The sequence below is a fragment of the Fomitiporia mediterranea genome (assembly GCF_000271605.1).
Source record: "Fomitiporia mediterranea MF3/22 unplaced genomic scaffold FOMMEscaffold_1, whole genome shotgun sequence".
NCBI classification, from domain to species: Eukaryota; Fungi; Basidiomycota; class Agaricomycetes; order Hymenochaetales; family Hymenochaetaceae; genus Fomitiporia; species Fomitiporia mediterranea.
The window spans coordinates 1,787,403-1,804,687 of NW_006760386.1; the positions used below are offsets into that span (position 1 = coordinate 1,787,403).

Genomic DNA, 17,285 nt, shown 5'->3' on the forward strand with positions numbered 1-17,285 from the left:
TTAAGGACTTCGTCTAGTCGGGGATGGCGCCCAAATCATGTGCTCTGTGTAACAATGCTAAAGCAATCCTCAAGCGCCCCAAAACCGGGCAGCAAATATGCAAGGAGTGCTTCTTCTACGTCTTTGAAACAGAGGTGCACAACACCATTACGGATGCGAAGCTTTTCAAGCCGGGAGATCGAGTGGCTATTGGTGCGTCTGGAGGGAAAGGTGAGTGACATGGACGACTCGTTATCTTAATTGTTAGGAGCTCATTGACGAATGCGTAGCTCAGATTCGACTGTTCTGGCGTATGTCATGAAGACGCTGAATGAGAGGTATAACTACGGACTCGACTTATTCTTGCTGTCCATCGATGAGGGTATTACAGGATACCGAGATGATTCGCTAGAGGTGCGCCTTAAGCGAGGACTGATTTAACGTGGATAAGTTTCACTGACTCGGCTTTGTAAAGACCGTCAAACGAAATCAAGAGCAGTACTCCATGCCCCTCAAAATCCTGTCGTACGACGAACTATACGGGTGGACCATGGATGCAATCGTCTCAAAGGTTGGGAAGAAGAATAACTGCACGTTTTGTGGTGTATTCCGGCGTCAAGCTCTTGATCGGGGAGCTACGACGCTAAATGTCGACCACATCGTGACTGGTCATAATGCAGACGACATCGCTGAGACTGTGCTTATGAATAGTAAGTTTATTTAGAGCTGCCTTCTATGAATTTGTCTTGACAGAGCTTGTTTTCTCATAGTTATGCGTGGCGATATTGCTCGCCTCGGACGATGTACTCTAATATGTACGCAGGGTGAAGACACAATAAGGCGGTCCAAGCCCTTCAAGTACGCCTATGAGAAGGAAATTGTAATGTGCGTCACATCGTTTCATAAGGTACATTGTATGCGCTATTAACACTGTTCACGTCTCAGGTATGCGTATTTCAAGCGCTTGGATTACTTCTCAACGGAATGCATATATTCCCCGGACGCATACCGAGGCCATGCTCGAGTCTTCTTGAAAGATCTCGAGGCCGCACGACCGAGTGCCATTATCGACATAATTCATTCTGGAGAGGCTTTCGAGTTACGAGAAGAGGTTCGAAAGGGCCAAAAGGCACAGCGTAAGTAATTCTCCCGTAACAAAATCTTTGGTCTGGTTAACTCAAATATGCGTGTAATTTACGACCTATAGAAACATGCGAACGATGTGGATACATGTCGTCTAACCCACTGTGTAAAGCATGCACGCTTCTGGAAGGCCTCGAGCGTGGTATAGCAGAGGCTGGCATCGTAAGTGCTTCATGGTCTACTCCCATACAACTTCTCTGCTCACTTTATTTTTTGTTGTTGTCCCAAAGACCGACCGAGGGAAGCGCAAACTCGACGAGGCTGGACCGGCATCATCCAATCTCCGCACGATTCCGTTCTTCGAGATGCCACAGGCCTCAGGTCCAGGACCAGCCGTTGAGATAGATCCAGGGCCATCGCAGAGCTGGTACTCACGCTCTTGACTCGTTATTGTTCCGACTCTGGTAGTAGAACCTCTAATTTACGCGTTCATACATATGGTTATTGCATTCATCAGCGCTGCACAGCACAAGATAACCATTTTTTGTTGTGTGAATAGCTTATCACATTGTACTTTCATTAGTGGTTGTATTAGACTATTAAATATGAAAAGACTCGAAATCACCCATTGCACAAGACTTGTGTTTACTCAAGATTGCTGTAACAGATGACGGCTTGACTCATAGCATGCTCTAGGGTATTAAATCTGTACCATTTCGGGGCTTTGTACAGCAAGTAATATTAGGATATAATGTATGTACTTTTTGTGTCTATCGGTGAGCGTGTTGGACATGTATCGTCATATGATCGCGAGCGCATACAACCTCGCCCCCAAACTCCTTTTCCGCAAGGCTACGTATCCCCTCCATAATTGCCTTGGACTCGGGATTCACATCATCGTCTCCCTTGTATCGCGCGCTAAAGTGGTTCAGAGCAAGTCTTCGCACCCCAGCCGAACGGGCGAAACGTCCAGCCATTTGCGGAGTCGAGTGACCTCGACTTCGCGTGCGCGCCTCAACGCTCTCGTGTGTATCCTCATCGCGAGTTTCTGGGTCGAGACCTGGGAGATGTGCGTTCGTCGCTTCGTGGATAAGCAAGTCTGCGCCTATCGAAAGAGGTAGAATAGGTGAAGGGTCGTACGTATCGCCCAGAATGACGACTTTCCTCCCTGGTCGGCGTGGTACGCCCGTTAAAACCGTCCCATCATCCAGTGTAATTGTCTCTCCGCGTTGTAATCGCGAGAGATTTGACATCGGTGCCTTATTCCGATTTAAGTGGGGAACGTACTGCGTTGGGTCCATCTTTTGTGGTATGGGTGCTTCGGCGATGACGTACCCGACGCATGCGACGGAGTGCATGATAGGTGCTGCGGAGACGGATATTAAGTCGTCGACATAGATGTCGTTCCATACACCTTCGTCTGTTTGTAGAAGGTTCTTGCCAGGTAATTCGCAATGGTGTGGTCGTAGGTTGGTGTAATCGCCATTCTGGGGATCTCGGGGTAGTCGGAGCTCGTGGACGACATATCGGCCTTGTAGTGTTGTGTGGGTGAGGCGTAGGACGCTACGGAGATATGCGCGAGTTCCGAGAGGACCGTAGATCTCGAGGGGCTGGTATGGCGATGAGTCTTTAATATTACGATGCAATGCAGTTTAAAAAACCTACCTCCACTTCTTCAGGTTCAGGTTCTCGTAGTCTCTTATCTGACACACCATCAATCATCCCACCAGAACCATTCATACATCCAGCCATTAAAGGAGCAATACCAAAAATATGATCGCCTACAACGCAAAACGAATTTCAAGTATGCAAGTCAAGCTCATATCCCATCCCAGTAGATAAGAGGTGTAAGAGATGGCTCACCATGAGTATGAGTGATAAATATCTTCCTAATCTTCCCCATCTTCAACGTACTCTGCTGTAACCTCTGCTGCGTCGCTTCTCCACAATCAAACAACCATAAGTCTCCTCTCCCACCCAAATGCAGAGCAAGCGACGAGTGGTTTCGCGTCGAAGATGGTTGAGCAGAGGCAGTTCCAAGGAAAGTTATACTAATGTTAGATAACGTGGCAGATTGCGAAGCCATGTTCGTTCGCGATGGAGGCATATGGAGTCGCGTGCGTAAGTTGAGTACAGGTGTAGGTGCGTTGTTGCGCGAATGTGAAAGAAAATTGGGATGACGAGCGAATGTGCTGAGGCTGCAGCTGCTTCGAGCGAAAAGATGAGTGAGTTTCGTAGCGTGTAACTCGGAGAAACGAGTCAGGGCGAACATATACGTATGTAGAGCGCCCTGTCCCACAGACTCGGAGATCGAGTCACTACAGCACAGTAAACAAAGCGAGAAAAGCCGAAAGTCTATTCAAGTACGGTCTAATGAGTGAATCAGCCAAGTCATGGCACTTGCAGCCTTAGAGTTGTAGGCACATCTATACCTTCCCTAGATAATACGAGCGAACTTCAAAGATGTTGAAGGATGAAGATGGCAGGTGAAAAGTGCGTTTTACAGAGTTTACGCGGATCATGTGACTAAATGTGCTGGAGATTCGAGAACGAAATTTCAATGAATGGATCGACGGCCAGAACGACCAAAACTCAGATGAGAAATCAATAAAACAGATAGCATGTAGCAAATATGCGGAGTACACAAAAGTCCAGCGAAGAAAACTAAAACTAATGCACTTCGTCCACTACATCTATCCCGTCTACATTGACCTCAGTAGTATGACCGTGAGCGTCCAAGTCGTGACTATCATCAACTTCACCATCCGCATCTGCGTCCCCATCTGCACGAGCAAACATATACATCGGATCAGTGACCTCAGCAAGTACCTCATCGCGTTCTTCAAGCTCTTCTGTAGTGAAAGGAGCCAAGGACAAGTTGATTGCGTCCCATTTGTCGGAGTATGTGTTCCATTGCTGGGTAAAGTCTAAAGTCAGGAAGGCTGGATAAAGATAGTAATGAAATTACGCACCGCAGCACGCCTTTTCTTGAGCAGGATCTTTCGCTCGATGTTTTTGTAGTAGGCACCCTTCTCTCTCCGACCTGAATCACCCTCGGATTTGATATCGCCGTCATCGAGAACAAGTAAGAACTCGTTCTGGACGTCTTGTTCGATTTTGACCGTCTCGTAATCCCGGATGAAAGAGAATATCGTTTCCTAAAGCACCGTTAAGCGGAGCAAGGATGGACCAAATTAGGCGGAACTCACCTCGACGTTCTCTCCATTTCTTCGTCGTTCCACGAAGTTTTCTGCCATCTCGTCTTCCTTTGGCAAGAAGTACGCCAAGAAGTGGTCTCCGTCTGCTTCCATAGGTCGCAGAATTCCACAATTTATTCGTGGATCAGGAACCTGTAATTCCTTAAGTATAACTCCCTTTTATACGAGTTGGACAAGGATACACCTACATCTGCTGCCCGGTCACCTGGTCGTTCAGAGAACCGGAATAAGTCATATGCATTTGCCCAGATGTCCGTATCCGGAAGTATCTCGTAAGATTCGACGGCAGTAACGCCCGGCTTGTTTGGATGTTTAAGTTGAGAGAGATCAAAGTTGTCGCCTAGGGATCTAAAGGAGTTTTCAATGTCTCGTAATTGAGCTTCTCGAGAGATGTCGACGATTCTTGCGTCCTCAGCTGCGGCTGTCCGGCGCCTAGAAAGAGACTTTTAACCCTAGGATGCAAATTAGATTAAAAGAGAACGACTCACGTATCGCGGATGACGGTTGGAGTCCGGTTGACAGTACTACTAATGTACTCCGTTTTTCGAAGCCACGAAACCTGAGGAGCTGAAGGTGTCCCGTTGCCTGTAAAGACACCATTGGACGTAGGAGCAGAGGTGTCTCCTAGCATGAACGCATCTTTAGGGTCGACCGGGGGTAACATTTCTGGATCCGGATTGATTTCTATGCATCCAAAGTCACGGAAGTTATTATGCATAAAAGATATAAAAACAAGCTGGTCGAAGTACATACGTGAATCGTCCTGGCCATCTCCCCACAGACACTCATAGTAGCTCAGGTCAAGAGGCATTCCAAGGTCTGCGTCTACGACCATAGGCAATGGCGTCTCGCTAGCCAACGAGGCAGTGAAGTCGGGGCCCGCATATCGCGTTGGGTTTGTTGGGATGTTTAGGAGTTTGGGCGGGAAGGGAGGTGGTGGAAGCGGGTTTTGAAAGCGGACCTTGAAGAGCAGGTCAAGCTTACTGTTCCAAGCAAGATTAAGTGAGTGAATATAACAAAATATGGACAGGATAGAAAATACCTTTTCTTGACGGACATCGTTGCAGTAAATATTCATTCAATGAACGTGACAAGACCGCGGCGGACCGAAAGTCGCGCGAAATGGCTGTAGCACGTGATGCACTACTTCTAAATGGGGCATCTAGAATCATTAAAGTTATCAGATAACACGACATCCCGCGTCTAATTAAGAAATATGACAACTGCGGCATAACGCGTGAACTGACTTCTGGTTCTTTTCCGCCCACCACCTTGCCCACGCGTCTCTCTCTTTACAATTAGCTTGTACAATGTCTGAGCCTACTCCTGCAGACGCAACCGTGCCTTCTGCTGAGCCTGCTACAGCACCAGCGCCTGCGGCAGAGGTTGAAGAGCCCCAGAACGCCCTGACAAAGAAATTTACTGAGGCCGAATGGAAGGCACTCAAGGAGTTTAGGGTACATAGATTACGCAGTTTTATGTCGAGATGCATTTCTGACATGCTAGGCATGGCATAGGCTACTCTTCCTAGCGTTGTTGAAGAGGTTTATGGAAAAGAGAAACCAGAGACTATTAAACTTTGGGGAGTCTCATTTGACCCGAAAGGAACTGCGGATGCGCGCGCCAGTGTCGTCTTGATGAAGTTCCTGCGAGCTAGGCAAGTTAAAGTAGGCGACGTTGGATAATGAATGAAACTGATTATGACTTTATCTATCTGGATTTTAAAGAGATTTGAACGTCGAGAATGCAAAGGCCATGTTAGTCAAGACGCTCAAGTGGCGAATCGAGTTCAAGACGGATGACATCCTAAAGGAAGAGTTCCCTCAGGATGTGTTCGGGAACTTGGGCCATATATATGGCAAGGACAAGGAAGGCCGTCCTGTAACGTACGTCGCTTTGTACATAGCGACGAGCCTTGAGAGTTTAATAGTATTGTGTTTCCTGCCGTTTAGCTACAATCTCTACGGAGGAAACCAGGATCTAAAGGCTGTATTTGGAGACGTGGACCGTTTCATCAGGTGCGTTTGTTGTTTCCACTTGCGTTCACAGACATTGAGCTTCATTAGGTGGCGTGTGCAACTAATGGAAAAGGGCATAGCTCTCATCGACTTTGAGAATATTGATCAAATGGTTCAGGTTCATGGTAAGAGGCGTTCTCGTCTGTTTGGACCAATCATTGTCTGATTCTCTTGTTAGACTATGAAGGTGTTGGTCTGAGAAGTCGTGATGCAAACTCAAAGAAAGCAGCAGCCACTGCCTCCACCATTTTCCAGGATTATTACCCCGAATTCCTTGTAGGTTATCTATCTTAAGTCTACCCAACCTCAGATGCTGAAAGCATTTCACAATAGTATAAGAAATTCTTCGTCAACGTTCCTGCCATCTTCAACTGGATATTCTGGTACGCTTCGCCACATCACGTCATCAAGTCTTGCTAAACAGTAATTTTAATTCTAATAGGCTCTTCAAGCCGATCATCTCGGCTCAGACCCTGGCGAAGATGAGCGTTGTTGGTACGGGCGCACAAGTAATTGGGAAGGAATTGCTCCCTATAGTTGATGCGAAGGAACTGCCGAAACGATATGGTGGTGAAGCAGATGCTTTCTGAATTTAGATATCCAAATTTTTGTTTGATTTTGCTTGTGTTTTGCTTTTACGATTTCACGCGTTACGAGAGGTGATTGACGAGAGAGGGCCGAGGCTACAAGGATTTAACTTTTGATTCCGTCTACAGTGCTTGTTTGTATTTTCTTACTGTTTAGACATGTCAAACTGGCCATGATGCACGAGTCACGTTATTTTACGAATAAAGTGAAACCTCGCATGTAGCGCAGGTCTGCATATACCCACTACGTTGTTTATCGCGCTGCGGACCTCCATCGTCTGACATGTACGGAGCGGAACCAAATGATTCGGCCCGTTTAGAAGGAAAAAGAAAACAAGGAAGCAATATGGTCCTGCCGGCGCCAACACGCAGCAAAAGGTTTTTTCTCGCTCACCAGCCAATAGCCGTAAGAGCTTGAGCTTGCTTGGACGGATCCATTAGTATTACGGCTTCCACGATCGCCACAATCACATCAAGAGATGTGAATGGCACAGGTGATTCGTCCGCTTGGCAGAGGCGAAGAGGGAAGATGATGTATGAACAGGATTTGTCAAGTGAGACACTTGTGTCATTTATGTGTGCGCATCCGACACACACGTAACGATGCCACCTCCCGACTTTGTCCGCAACTCGTTTCATTTCAATGGCGAGCGTGTCTACTCAACCCCAGCCATTTCGAGGCTGAACTTGCGAGGCGTAGGTCTCACTTGCACCACCACCAGTTTGCAGTCGGTCTGACAGTGGCAGTTGCTAACGACGCGACGTCGCCACTTTATAGTCACAACTCGTGAAGAGAAAAAACCATGGTACCGACAGCTCAGCTCACTGTCGCCGTACCGACGCCAATTCGGCCTCGCGCGTTCCTCAGTCGACCTGGGTCACCACTCGGGCAAAAACAACTCTCACCACGATGCGGTTCCATCTCCGCACCAGATCCCTTCGCGACGCGCTCGACTTCCTCTGCGAGGGGTCAGCTCAGTCGGCTTACCATTGTGCGCGTGCCACAGACGAAAACCGTAGCAGACGCAGCTAGAGGAGGTGGGATGAAAAGCAGTAGACCGAGCTTGAAGTTGAGAACCACGTCGAGTCCGACGCGCCTCTCATTTGCTTCCGCATCGTTTTCTGCACCCAATTCACCTGTGCAAATGCCGCGTCCTATAAGCCCGAGGCCAGGTAGTCCTTCCCAGCTATCTTCAGCCGCGCCATATTCTCAGGCTCCAGGGCGACCACTGTCACCAGTGCTCAGCGCAAAACTTGCCAGGTCGAATTCTAATACTTTGCACTATTCTTCCGGTGCTGCCGTACAACTCTCGCCAAAGCAGGTATACGACTTGGCTAAGGTTGCCACTCGTACAAGTATGAACCAGTCTCCAGTCGGCTACGCCCTGCCAGAATCATTTACGGAACTCACGGATGACGTATTCCTCCCATTCCTCGACCGACCCTCTGAAGTGCGCGCCCTCATCTCAAGCGCATCAAACGCGAGAATGATGATGCATTTCGCACATATTCTTCCTCCTTCCAACGAGGAGTATTACGAGCGCACGTCATGCGAATTGGCCGCGACGATCGGATCGTGGTGTTTTGAGGACTTTGTAACGTGGTTGACGGAGGTCTCGCGTGAGGAGATTGAGGATGAGGTGTGGGTGCGCGCGTTGCGCACTTTTGTCTTGCCGAAAAGTGAGGTGCTTTGGGAGAAGTTGAAGAGTGTGCTTGGTATCCCGCCTGAACTTGACGTCGACCCGCATGATGATTTCACGTCTCATGACGTTGGGACCACTGTCACTCGACCAAAGGAACCTGCTCTCAACATTATTCCGATTCGCCCTAGCTCCGTCTCTGCAAATCATCATCTCGTTGGTATAGCGGAAGACAAGGCGGCTGACGGTATAGACGAGATTCTTGGTTTGCGAATAACGACACCAATTGCCTTCCCGCCTTCAGCAGTGAAGAATGTCACATCTGCACCTTGCACACGTGCACGAACACCGTACCAAAGCACGATTCCTGTCCACTCCTCGCCACTTGCACCGAAAACCCGCAGTCCGCCGAAGTTGGACTCCACTCCCGCCTCTCGTATGGTGGTAAAAAATAAAACCAAACCTGCTACGAATGGTGGATCGGTCCCCGTTGTGAAGGCGCATTCAAAAGAAGCTGCACGACCTCTGTTCCCCACGAGTTTCGACAAGTTGGGATGTACACCGGCGTTATTGAGCGTCAGGTAACCCACCTGAAAACTCTGGCTCCCTGATCTTTTTTCCACTATTTTTATGTTGTCTTCGGCTGGATCTGGAACATTGAAACCCCCTCTCTTGATTATGCACTTGTTATACGTACATGCACGCATTTGTAATTATCTTCAATCAATCTCATTGTTGTTGGTTTGCTCTCAGCAGACTCAGACTTCAGCTGTGGTATTTTGTGTGGAGCGTGAGAATGAAATTGGTGAGCAACAACCACTCGGGTAATGAACGCGAATCCGACGCGTCTTGTTTGCACTCGGCCTTTACCTCTCGACTTGACAAACCTCTTCCTATATACTCTAATCTCGCAACATGTCAGCGTATGTTATTATTTATACAATACATATATGTACGGCGAGCTAAATGCCATTTTGCACAGACCGCAACTCAAGTCCGAACCGACGGAAACCACAAACACAAGCTCAGACGAGTCACTTATACAGAATAACGTCGAGCAAGCGAAGCGAGCAGTTGCTCTACGGAAATACGAACAAGCCGTAGAATTTTATGCCACTGCACTAGAGCTCACGTATGCATCAACTATACTATTCTATTACGAGGAACGCATGTTCTAGCGTTGGGACTGACTTTTGTGTATTTGTATGTAGGGTAAAGAAATACGGTGACGAATCCCCAGAAGCTGCGGATTTATACTTCATATATGGGAAGGCGCTGCTGGAGAATGCGATTAGCCAGACTGCCGTGTTGGGGAAGGAACAAGCTGAGGAGGCGTTGTTAAAGGATGAAGACGCCGAAGGTGGTATGTAAATGTCGTGTACTGGGGTGTATGAGCCACATAGACGTGACTAACGCGTCCCTTTCTTTCATAAAGGTGCATCTGGAGCAAACCCGTTCATATCCTTCTCTGGTGACGCGGAAGAGGAAGAGGAGGAAGATACCGGGGGTGAGGACACAGCAGTTGACTTGTTCGCAGAAGCGAATGCCGCTGTGGAAGCGGAAGAGAAGGAGAATGCAGAAGAAGCTCAGGATGGGGACGACGAGGATGGTGAACCTGAGGATGACTTCAACGCTGCGTGGGAGTGTCTTGACCTTGCACGCGCTTTATTCGAGAAAAGAAAGGACGAAGACGATACAGTTAAGCTTAAGCTTGCGGATACGTATATTGCTTTGGGTGATGTGTCTTTGGAGACAGGTGTGTCCTTCGTTCGAATTATCTTGGGCAATCTCATTAATCATCATGTCTGGGTCTTGGCAGAGAAATTTGAGCTCGCGATACCTGACTACGAAGCAGGCCTAGCTCTCAAAACCTCCCTCCTCCCCACTTCCTCCCGACAAATAGCAGAAGCACACTACAAACTCAGCATGGTACTCGACCTCACATCCGGTCGGCTTGCACAAGCGATCTCACACGCGGAAAAAGCACTTGAGAGCGTCGAGAGTCGCCTCGCGGAAATGCGTACGGGACTTAGTGGACAACTTCCTCCTTTGCCTGAACCTCCGAAGGCGAATGCGGCGGTGGACGTGAAGGGGAAAGGGAAAGCTGTGGCGGCTCCCTCTCTCTTAGCACAGGAGGAGCTTGTACAGAATATGAGCAAGTCGCAAATCGAGAAGGAGATTAAGGAGTTGGAGGGATTACGTGAGGATCTGGGACTAAAGGTTGGTTGTTATGCTTGCTTTTTTTAGTGAAGTATCAAGTGGCTAATGCACGGGTTTCGATGCCTAATAGGTGGAAGAGCTAAAGACGAACCCAGGTAGCGGAGGACTGACTAACGCACCCGAACTCGCTGCGAAAGCTCTAGATCTTGAGCTTAACTCGAGCACAACAACAGTAAAAGCTGAGTCGTCTCAATCAGCTGTGGTGAACGACCTCAACCAGATGGTACGAAAGAAGAAGAAAACGGCTCAGCCTAATGGAGATGCAGAGATGAACGGAAAGCGCAAGGCGGAAGAGAGCGAGGGTGAAGTCCCAGCTGAGTCGAAGAAAGCGAAAGTAGAAGATGCTCCTGCATCCCCTTAGATTCTGTCTATGACGCTTGATGGCTTGTACGCTCGATGCTCATCATGATGCTCTACTCTGCGATGTTTTTCTTTATGTCCTGTGGATATTTACCTATTTTTATTATTAGGATGTCATTACACATGTTTATGTCTGCGTCCTTTTCCCTCCTTTCAAACAGACGATAATAAATTGTTCAAAATAAAATCAAAAATCAAAATCAAATTTTAGAAGGACAGTCTGGATGTTGAGATCTTTTCATGCTTGAACTTCTTTTTACCCTCCCCAGTACCAAACTCACCAACGATATGTCCTTTATCGCCTTTACTGCGCATAACGTACTTGTACGTGACGAGACCCTCAAGACCAACAGGTCCACGTGCGTGTATGCGCCCTGTGCTAATGCCGACTTCCGTACCGAATCCGTAGCGGAACCCGTCGGCGAACCGTGTGCTGGCGTTCACGTATGTCCCTGCTGAGTCGACGCCCCGACAGAATTGAGTTGCGTTTGTAGGGTTCTCGGTGATGATTGAGTCCGTGTGGTGTGAGGAGTGTGCGTTGATGTGTGCGATTGCTGAGGAGAGGGAGGGAACGGTGAGGATGGAGAGGGTGAGTGAGAGATGTTCTGTGTCGTAGTCTTCTGGTTTTGAGGGTTTGATGTTTTGTTGTGAGACAAGGTTGGGAGGGATGGAGGGGTGGTTTTGGTTTTGGAGAGCGGAGAGGGATTGGGGGTCGCAGAGGAGTTCGACGCCTGCTTCTAAGAGGGCTTTTGCGACGGTTGGCCATAAGGTGTGGAGGAGTGCTTCGTGTACTATGAGTGTCTCGGCGGCGTTGCAAGCAGCTGGATAGTCGGTCTAAAGGACAGAAATTTTTTAACACATGAGCTTCTTCTCCTCGAGAACCAACTCTAGAACATCAAGTTGAGGACCACCAACCTTAGAATCAACAACCACCCTAACCGCCTTCTCCTCATCAGCACTCTCATCCAAAAACACCGAACACAACCCATCTGCATGGCCCATAACAGGTATCCGTGTATTATTCTGAATATGTCGAACGAGGCTATTACTCCCCCTCGGTATCACCAAATCGATATACCGATCTAACGCAAGTAAGGAGGAGACTTCTTCTCGAGTTTGGATTGCTTGGATGTAGTCTTGTGGGAGTTGGGTTTTCGCTAGTGCGTTTCGGATGGCTTGGGAGAGGAGTGAGGTTGTGAGGGTGGATTCCTTTCCGCCTTTGAGGATTGCTGCGTTGCCTGGTGCATATAGTCAGTACGGATTCTTTGATTTAGATGTATATATATGTATGCAACACTCACCAGATTTGATTGCCAATGCAGCAATGTTCACCACGACCTCCGGACGAGCCTCAAATATGACGAGCAATACGCCAATCGGGCAAGAAACGCGATACAACTCAAGTCCTTCATCGAGTTCGGAGGCGTACGACACAGAGCCGGTTGGATCGGGTAGAGCAGCTACGTCCAGAACACCTTGTAGCATACCATCCCATTTGTCACCTTTGAATAGGTCCAGACGTTTCACGAGAGACGCTGATAGGCGTCCCGCCTCGACTTCAACTTGTGCAGCCTATATGCGGGTGGGTCCACGTTCACCAAGGTAGACATCAAATATTTTTAGGTAGAAATGATAAATAAATTCGACGACGATGATAATTTGTAGAACGTCTTTCATACCTCCAAATCAGCCTTGTTTGCCTCTTGAATCTCATTCCGCAAGGCTTCAAGCTCGCTCTTGATCAGATGTAGCGCCTTTACGCGTTCCGACGTGTCCACGAGTTGGGAAGCTTCGAATGCTGCTTTGGCAGCTTTTGCGATTTCGATCGCGTTCGATTTTTGAGACATATGGTAGTATTGACGTATTTTGTGGGTTTATTTTCCGTCTGGATCAGAGTGAAAGGATAAAGAAAACCGATGTCGGGCAGAGCGATAGATGTTGGTCAAGAGTAAGGGACAAATTTATAGGATTTGCTTCGACATATAAAGCAAAATATTAGAAGTCATGGTTCGGAATTCATTTCCGAGCAAACCTTACGCAACACAGGGTATAATTTAGTATAAAACTGCTCATCCGCAAAATAATTGGGTATCTTATAAAAATAGTCGCCTGGCGAGCAAACTCCGACCAACAAGATTAGAAGAAAAATTTGATTTGGAAAGCGGATGAAATCGTATGAGAACCTTCCTCAGGTCCGCGGTAAGTATCAACGAAAGGGCGTGTTTGAGAGACGACTGAATGGTAAGGACTTCAGAGAGAGTGAGAAAGAGAAACTTGTGAATGCCGTATCAAATACAGAATGGAAGTAAAGAGCGCGCGTAACCTAAGAATAAAAGCGAGGAACTAAAGACTGAGTGCATCTCGACTCGAAGTAATATGGATAGAAAGAGGATCATAAAAGAATGTCAAGTAGTGAGCGCAAAGGAGTGTCAGATCAAGGATGCAACACCATTCTGCTGCTTCGATGCATCTCCGGATGGGCTCTGAACCGGGTCAAGGAACCCGTTCGGCATCCCTCAGCAAGAACCGCCGCCGGTGCCAAAAGCGCCTACGCTCCAAGAACTGGCGTCAGGTGCATTCGGGAAAGGATCATTCATGGGTTCGCAACAGGCTACCCAGTCTCCCTCGACACAGCGGGGTCCGCAGTCTTCGACTGGCCCTCTATCGCAAGCACCTTCGACCTCTACAGATACTTCGGCAATGTCTAACGTCGCCTCGTCATTCAGCTTCAACAATAACTGGTCTCTTGATTCGAACAAACCAGGTTCCGATACAACCAGCTCACCTTCAGTCGCGTCACAGTTCACAGCAGCTTCTGCGTTTTCTAGCCAGCCAACTGGCACCACGATCACAACTTCTGCGTTTTCGAGTCAACCAACTGGCACCACGAACGCAACCTCCGCACTGTCAAGCTCACCTCCGTTGCGGCCCCAGACCACTGGTTTCACGGGTCTCAAGGCCTTCAAACCGACTTCTTCATTTGGCGCGTCTTTGCTTGAATCGTTGCCGCCCATCCCCCAGTCGGGACCTACGACGCCTTCTGCATCGACGCAGCCTACGGGCTTTAACGTTGGTGGTCTAGGATCCCCGTCATCCCCAACGCAGTCCACCTCGCCACCTACAGGCGGTCCTTCATTTGGTGGATTTGCTTCGTCGACTACGTCGAACCCAAGTTCAACGGGTATGCCTTCTTTCAAAGGACTATCCTCCAATCCGACGGGGTTCAACTCGACTTCTGGACTTGGCGCGCTCAATGCTCAACCGACCGGGTTAACAGGTCTTGGTGGAAGTGGTTCGACATTCGGATCTACGTTAGGTGTAGGTCTTCGCCCACAAATGACCGGCGGAGGTACAGCCAATCCATTCCGAGCATCCATGTTCGGTGCTCCTGGTAGTGCACCCAATGGCAATGCTCCTCCATTACCAACGTCGCAATTCGGTTCGAGCTTGGGTATGACAGTGACAGGCGCACCATCGTTTGGTCAAAATCTGTTCTGATGTGAAACCACAGGCTTCGCAACTTGGCCAAACGCATTATTCGTACCCGTCAACGGGGTAGAGGCAGGTCTCTGAGGTAATTGCTGACCGTTTGCCCCAGTCATCATGCTTGGTGGACTGCTTGTTGCGCTCGCAATCGGTATGGGATCAAAGGTTACAGCCTGAGCACTCTGCGGTTGGCCCGTTGGTTGCGGTACTGAAAACGGAGCGCCAGTTGACTGGAACGTATTGACGTTTGATGCAGGTCCACCGCTAAGGCCGAATGCGGGAAAACCAGTCGATTGCGGCATCAACATGCTTTGGCGGAAGGGGTTAGCGCCAGTCGCTTGCGGTTGCAAGAAGCCCGTAGGCTGGGCCGTTTGCGGGCGGAGGAATGAAGAGAACGAGGGATGTTGAGACTGAGGAAGCCCAGTCGGTTGAGGCTGTTGGAAAGCTCCAGGGAATGCGGTCTGCTGCGGTTGGACGAAGCCAGTTGGTTGGGGCATCTGTGGCTGGCCAAACGGCTGTTGCTGAGGGAAAGCCCCTGTGATCATCATTGACTGCCGTAAAGCGAAAGGATTGTGTGTCGCCTGCTGTTGCATTTGTTGTTGCTGTTGCTGAAGTTGGCTGTACCAGTCTATGAGAAACGGCTTGGGAACAACTATAATTGGCCATACCTATTGGATGGAGAGAACATGGAAGTCTGTTCTCCCTCAATTGATGAGAAGAAGTCGACCAAAGCCTTATTTTCGGGATCCGAAGGCTTCGTCAATGAACTCGGATGCGCATTTGTCGAAGATGTCGGTGCCGCACTTGATGAGCTTGCTGCGGTCGTCGATACGTTAGTAGGCATGTAATGGACCAAAGTAATTATGACTAACGTTTCCCGTGATCAACACCATTCGGTGCTGTGTTGCCCTCCCGCGCGTTCTTATCTGCTAGAGATCTGGTAGTCTTGTACTCGATGCGATTCTGCTCAAAGTTCGGATCGTTCAAATACTCTTCAAGAGCTGACACAAGTGACACGGGTGCCTGGAATATGTCAAATGCGCATAAAAATGGTTTTACACACAGTAATATTTGAGTACTCACGTGTTTGAGGTTTGGAATCGGGACATTGAGCATATTCTGGAGTTTTCTTGCGACGCCGAGATACTCGACTACCTTTTCTGTCTGCTTGCAGAAGTTCCGATAAATTCCAAGAGCCGTCTCCGCATCAACATGCGACATCTCGAAGTAATGCTCCAGCACATTAATCACGCCTTCATTCAAAGCTTGGAAGAGAACCAGCAGGTCCTTTACAAGCATGCGGAGAGCCGTGACATTTAACTCATCATCCAAGTTATCAAAATAGAACTGCGTGGGACATGTAAGATGGTTGCAGAAACGCCAGCAAGCCAGGGCGTACCTTGCATTCCAGTAACGCATTGATCGTCCGCTGGACAGCCTTTGTCTCTCGTAATAAACCCTTTTCAACCGTCATCGAGCGTAACTTGCGTCCCATGATTGTCTTGCTTCTCTGGGGTCCATTAGAAGCTCTAGCTGTGCTAGATCTTTCGAAAGTGCTTTCAACCCTCGCATCCCGATTTGAGTCGCTCTGCACTCGTACTGGATCATGCTTGAGATCCTTGTAAGTACGTATCCTTGCATCCAGATAAAGAGCGTAATTCTGCAAGTTTCGGGGTGTGTCATAGCCTTAATGCGTCATTTAGAATAATATGCTCAAGAAAACGAGAGAAGTGGGGAGCGCACCATCCCAATGACCAGCCGAAACACTTTTCAGCCGTAGGACGTCGTCTGAAGAGAGATAGGAAAGGACATTGTCGGTAGCACCATTGCGAATCATAGTGTGCAGAACTATGAGAGCCTTATATACAATCTACGGTCGAAATATGTGAGCAAAGGACAAAAAATGCATTTGTAGAGATGAGCATACAATAACGTTTGGCTCTCTAAGTCTTGGGGAGAGTGCTTTGCATACATCATGTACTGCGCCGTCCTCGGAGTACGTAGCAGCGATGATCGGGTCGATGTACTGAAATGATTTGTGAGCAGCTGCACTACACAGCGTCTGATGGACTTACTTTGGCCTTTGGAGGAGCAGCCTTTGGCTTGCATGCGAGCTTGACGGTCTTGTCGAAGCTCGACATGGCGATGTGGAGGAGCCTGGTGAGCCGTGAACAGAGAGAGGACAGAGCGCTGAGGTGAAGTGCGGGATGTAAGCGGTAAACAGAACCAAATCGGGATGGTCACGTTTTCATTTCTGATTAGACTTTCGTAGCCTACAATTCATTCACTACCTTTTATCCTTAGCCAATGATTCAGATGGATGAATGAAAAAGCATCTTCTGGACTTAAAAAAAATCATTCCCTGCCCATTCCCTGCACACGCACTTCATTTACGAATATTTTCAATCTATCCAGTCTCATAGTTCAAACACACGTTGCACGTTATGCAATACACAGCATCAAGTATAATTAGCATTCAGACAAATCGACAGCAAGTAAGCAAGACCATAGAACAAAATAAGCTGCTTGATACATTGGCAACGTAAATAGCAAAACAGACAGCACAGCACGTAAGACAATAAACAGTATATCTACATGGTTTGCATGGCAGCATCCCAACAAAGGAGGTAAATGATTTTGTTAAAGATTGTTTGTCCCCTCATCGTCAGACCTTGGAGCTGCCTGTGCACGTGA

The 17,285-nt window shown here is 48.3% G+C and overlaps 8 protein-coding genes across 8 annotated transcripts; 4 read left to right on the forward strand and 4 right to left on the reverse strand.

The window, feature by feature from the left end:
• Positions 1-23: 23 nt before the first annotated feature.
• On the forward strand, positions 24-1,505 carry FOMMEDRAFT_72062 (uncharacterized protein; the record flags this gene model as incomplete). Its single annotated transcript, XM_007261569.1, has 7 exons — positions 24-210; positions 275-393; positions 455-689; positions 750-864; positions 925-1,115; positions 1,187-1,284; positions 1,353-1,505. The coding sequence occupies 7 exons, from the start codon at positions 24-26 to the stop codon at positions 1,503-1,505; spliced, it is 1,098 nt and encodes a 365-aa protein (XP_007261631.1).
• A 274-nt stretch (positions 1,506-1,779) lies between these two features.
• On the reverse strand, positions 1,780-3,266 carry FOMMEDRAFT_16306 (Metallo-hydrolase/oxidoreductase). Its single transcript, XM_007261570.1, has 3 exons — positions 2,926-3,266; positions 2,728-2,843; positions 1,780-2,672 (listed from the first exon to the last, which is right to left on the reverse strand). Exons 1-3 carry the CDS (start codon positions 3,146-3,148, stop codon positions 1,833-1,835), a joined length of 1,179 nt encoding a protein of 392 aa, XP_007261632.1. The 5' UTR covers positions 3,149-3,266; the 3' UTR covers positions 1,780-1,832.
• Positions 3,267-3,732: 466 nt separating this feature from the next.
• Positions 3,733-5,339, reverse strand: FOMMEDRAFT_24985 (uncharacterized protein; the record flags this gene model as incomplete). Its single annotated transcript, XM_007261571.1, has 7 exons — positions 3,733-3,978; positions 4,035-4,220; positions 4,272-4,412; positions 4,469-4,712; positions 4,769-4,964; positions 5,034-5,263; positions 5,323-5,339. 7 exons carry the CDS (start codon positions 5,337-5,339, stop codon positions 3,733-3,735), a joined length of 1,260 nt encoding a protein of 419 aa, XP_007261633.1.
• Positions 5,340-5,540: 201 nt separating this feature from the next.
• FOMMEDRAFT_143979 (CRAL/TRIO domain-containing protein) lies at positions 5,541-7,121 on the forward strand. The gene is made up of 8 exons (XM_007261572.1): positions 5,541-5,737; positions 5,798-5,937; positions 6,008-6,166; positions 6,233-6,298; positions 6,347-6,423; positions 6,477-6,574; positions 6,632-6,681; positions 6,741-7,121. Exons 1-8 carry the CDS (start codon positions 5,591-5,593, stop codon positions 6,886-6,888), a joined length of 885 nt encoding a protein of 294 aa, XP_007261634.1. The 5' UTR covers positions 5,541-5,590; the 3' UTR covers positions 6,889-7,121.
• Positions 7,122-7,150: 29 nt separating this feature from the next.
• FOMMEDRAFT_16308 (uncharacterized protein) lies at positions 7,151-9,276 on the forward strand. The gene has a single exon (XM_007261573.1). The coding sequence runs from the start codon at positions 7,689-7,691 to the stop codon at positions 9,108-9,110; it is 1,422 nt and encodes a 473-aa protein (XP_007261635.1). The 5' UTR covers positions 7,151-7,688; the 3' UTR covers positions 9,111-9,276.
• Positions 9,277-9,475: 199 nt separating this feature from the next.
• Positions 9,476-11,106, forward strand: FOMMEDRAFT_73613 (uncharacterized protein; the record flags this gene model as incomplete). Its single annotated transcript, XM_007261574.1, has 5 exons — positions 9,476-9,657; positions 9,737-9,888; positions 9,961-10,281; positions 10,345-10,745; positions 10,816-11,106. 5 exons carry the CDS (start codon positions 9,476-9,478, stop codon positions 11,104-11,106), a joined length of 1,347 nt encoding a protein of 448 aa, XP_007261636.1.
• Positions 11,107-11,312: 206 nt separating this feature from the next.
• On the reverse strand, positions 11,313-12,952 carry FOMMEDRAFT_130810 (glutamate-5-semialdehyde dehydrogenase; the record flags this gene model as incomplete). The annotated part of the gene is made up of 4 exons (XM_007261575.1): positions 11,313-11,939; positions 12,021-12,343; positions 12,407-12,677; positions 12,785-12,952. The coding sequence occupies 4 exons, from the start codon at positions 12,950-12,952 to the stop codon at positions 11,313-11,315; spliced, it is 1,389 nt and encodes a 462-aa protein (XP_007261637.1).
• Positions 12,953-14,639: 1,687 nt separating this feature from the next.
• FOMMEDRAFT_150228 (ANTH-domain-containing protein) lies at positions 14,640-16,732 on the reverse strand (the record flags this gene model as incomplete). The annotated part of the gene is made up of 9 exons (XM_007261576.1): positions 14,640-14,720; positions 14,762-15,209; positions 15,260-15,407; positions 15,464-15,614; positions 15,675-15,938; positions 15,991-16,277; positions 16,335-16,461; positions 16,519-16,617; positions 16,667-16,732. 9 exons carry the CDS (start codon positions 16,730-16,732, stop codon positions 14,640-14,642), a joined length of 1,671 nt encoding a protein of 556 aa, XP_007261638.1.
• Between the last annotated feature and the right edge of the window lie 553 nt (positions 16,733-17,285).